Source organism: Dreissena polymorpha, chromosome 12 (genome assembly GCF_020536995.1).
Source record: "Dreissena polymorpha isolate Duluth1 chromosome 12, UMN_Dpol_1.0, whole genome shotgun sequence".
In the NCBI taxonomy this organism is placed as follows: domain Eukaryota; kingdom Metazoa; phylum Mollusca; class Bivalvia; order Myida; family Dreissenidae; genus Dreissena; species Dreissena polymorpha.
This window is the reverse complement of record NC_068366.1, coordinates 26,609,137-26,612,176: the sequence shown is the minus strand read 5'-3', so window position 1 is coordinate 26,612,176 and position 3,040 is coordinate 26,609,137. Positions and strand designations below refer to the sequence as shown.

The following is a 3,040-nucleotide window of genomic DNA, read 5'->3' as shown; positions in this document are numbered from 1 at the left end:
ATGGCAAAAAGACTATGACATGGAATCTGATCCTTCACCATGACTTTTTCTTCCACAATGTTACTTTTAGTGTGAAGAAATACTTTAAGGACTAATTGACTAGTGTTTTTGTTTTTTTCATTCACTTTTATTGATCTATTACTTTAGACAGTACAAGACATTTGTTTCATTAGATCAGTCTTTTGTTTTTTAATTCTCATAATTACGCAAAGACTTGGGGGAGATAGAAGGTTTTATACTACTATTGCTATTTCCTATCTTTTCAGATCTTGATCATTGTTGATAGAGACCATTAAAGTTCATCTAACAAATAGACGTATTCTTATTTACAAACGAGCAAGTTTACGCGTAATTCTGAAAACCTAGGTTCTCTGAAAACCTAGATTCTCAGAGAACCTAGGTTTTCAGAGAACCTAGGTTCTCGCGAGAACCTAAGTTCCATGAGAACATAGGTTCTCTGAAAACCTAGGTTCTCAGAGAACCTATGGTTTCGAAATGAAAACCACGGATATGGCAAGCAGTTCGACGCATAATCCCAAGAAACTAGGTTTTCAAATGAGAACCTAGGTTCTCATGAAAACCTAGGTTCTCATTTGAAAACTTGGGTTCTTGAAGCCATGTGCAATCTTCAAGCGAGAACCTTGGTTCTCATTCTGAGAACCTAGGTTCTCATGAGAAACCTAGTTTCTTGGGATTATGCGTCGAACCGCTTGCCATAGATTGCCTTCCTGTCAAACGCTTGAAGAATTTATGATAGATATCGTGAGTGAATATGGTCATCAGTAAAGCTAATCGGGAGGGCCACCACTATAATAAACAAACGCACACACTTTACTATACCAATTCACATCTTGGGACAGTTTTATTCATTATAATACTTATTATGAAAAATGATGAAAAATGCAGTTTTATGTTGCCCTTATTTCAGATGTCTAGAGATAAGCGTATACAGATGTTGTGTGAATTAAATAAAAATCACGAGCCTAAGATGGTCGGCACTTCGGGATTGCAGTTTGGAGAACAAGACCACGTGGATCTACTATTGCAACACCGCAAGCACACAACGGACCTATGTTGTCAACAGGTCAGTACAAAGGGCAGGCGAAAAATCTCGGTCAAACTTCACAGTTTTCAATCATAAACTCGTATTAAGATTTTAAAAGAAAGTATTGAATCAAACAAAATGTCTATTTCTCGAAAGACTGTTAAGTTTCGCCGAGGTATTGCATCATTACGTCCCCTAGGATCATGCTGCTCGAAAAGAAGTTATTGCCCTTGTACCTCGACAGATATAGTGAAAACATATTAATTTGAACAATCGGAAAACTTTCGGAGACATTCCAAATTAACCTAATTACTTTCATGAAACGTCATGTTTTATATCCAAATGTATCTAGAGATTCGGTATAAACCTTTGTAAACACAATCTATTCGAGTTAACGCTTAAAACGATTTCTTAATTTAACAAACATAACTTTAGTAAATGAGTTTTTTTTAATACAACCCCACGACTCTGTGCAATTTAACTATTTCTTTCAGCACGGGATATCAAATATTCGGGAGTGCTTTTCGGACGTTCGCCGCAGACGCATTGACCAGTTTTGTGCCACGGGTGAGACAGCGGTCCCGTCAACAAAGCCTCAACAGAAATGGGTGTCGCAGAAGCAATCCGATTGCTGCCTGGATATAGGTACACGTAACTGTAGAACTTTGAAAAGTAGACAAAAGTCTCGCTCTCGGAAAGTGGAGCTTAATGCATAAAGTGTTATCCATGCTTAGCCTTTGCAATTCGCACAGGTTTATCAGGGACAACGCTTTCCGCATAAACTGGCTTTTCGCTTAGAAGAGACTTACATTTAATGAAAAATACCACTACTGCTGAAAGTGTCGCCCCCGACTGAACAGGGAAATATGGGAAAACACTTTACGCACATGCATTTAACACAGTTTTCTCAGTATGATGCTAAGTTTATAGTAAATGTATATTATTAAGCAGTAAAGTTACAAAGATTGTACGACCTTTCTGTTTATCTGAAGTTGCCAAAGATTTTGAAATAATACGATTAGATTGTGCATATACGTGTTATTAACTATCAATCGAATATAATAAGATCATATGTAAACTTCATCATTTTATTGATAAATATATGCTGGCCTATGGTAGAAATCTTAGCCTTGATTGCTCTTTAGTCTGTCTGCTTGTATTATTCCAAGACGCATCTTTCATTTGAGAAATATTTTGTTATATCTTCAGACTATAGGCGCGAACAAACATTATTAAATAGGTATGCACAGTAATTTCTCTTAATGTACTACTTTTTTACTACTCAGGCCACGAGTCAATACCATTTTATGAATAAAATACAAATGGCAGCAAATTCGTCTCCTTAGCGAAAAGTTAGTTTCGGCGGAAAGTGTCGTCCCTGATTAGCCCTTGCGGACTGCATAGGCTAATCTGGGACGACACTTTACGCACATGCATTCAGCCACGTTTTCCACGATTGGCGCTCATATGTATGGTTGCCTGTGTTTCCCCAGGCGAGTACCGATACGAGTGTTTCGACGCGAGGGCCGGGAGCCAGGAGATGCTCAAGGATGACCAAGGGCTGCGGCAGGGCGGCTACAGTCTGGACGCGTTCGACCCGGTCAACGACCTAGACGACTTTGAAGACGCGCCACTGGTAAACTTGGAATTGTCAATTCTATAAGCATATTGGATGGGGTTTAACGAATGACATTGTTGATTGTTTACGTATATGTTTAGTATGCCGTGGACAACGACTTACTTCATGAGTATAGTTGCCCTTTGTAAAAGTTCATAAACTACTCGTACCATTTAGTATCGTTCTATATACAGATATATGGTGTAACAACGTTAATGTCAAACATGTCATTATCAATTGTTGTTACGGATTTATGCTTGGACTTTTCAATCATTTTAATAACGTTTCTTTTTTTTAAGAAAATTCCAAAGAGCAGTTCGTCTAAAGAAGGTCAAACGGCAACAAAAGTTTCAAACACCGCAAGTCAGTTTTTGGTA

The 3,040-nt window shown here is 38.1% G+C and overlaps 1 protein-coding gene across 1 annotated transcript in view; it reads left to right on the top strand.

The window, feature by feature from the left end:
• The first annotated feature begins 883 nt into the window (after window positions 1-883).
• Window positions 884-3,040, top strand: part of LOC127852472 (uncharacterized) — a 2,364-nt gene continuing 207 nt past the window's right edge. Inside the window, exons 1-4 of the mRNA XM_052386427.1 lie at window positions 884-1,084; window positions 1,540-1,690; window positions 2,539-2,681; window positions 2,963-3,040. The exon at window positions 2,963-3,040 is cut by the window's right edge and continues 207 nt beyond it. Of these exons, the coding sequence (XP_052242387.1) occupies window positions 884-1,084; window positions 1,540-1,690; window positions 2,539-2,681; window positions 2,963-3,040 (573 nt within the window). The remainder of the gene's footprint in view (window positions 1,085-1,539; window positions 1,691-2,538; window positions 2,682-2,962) is intronic.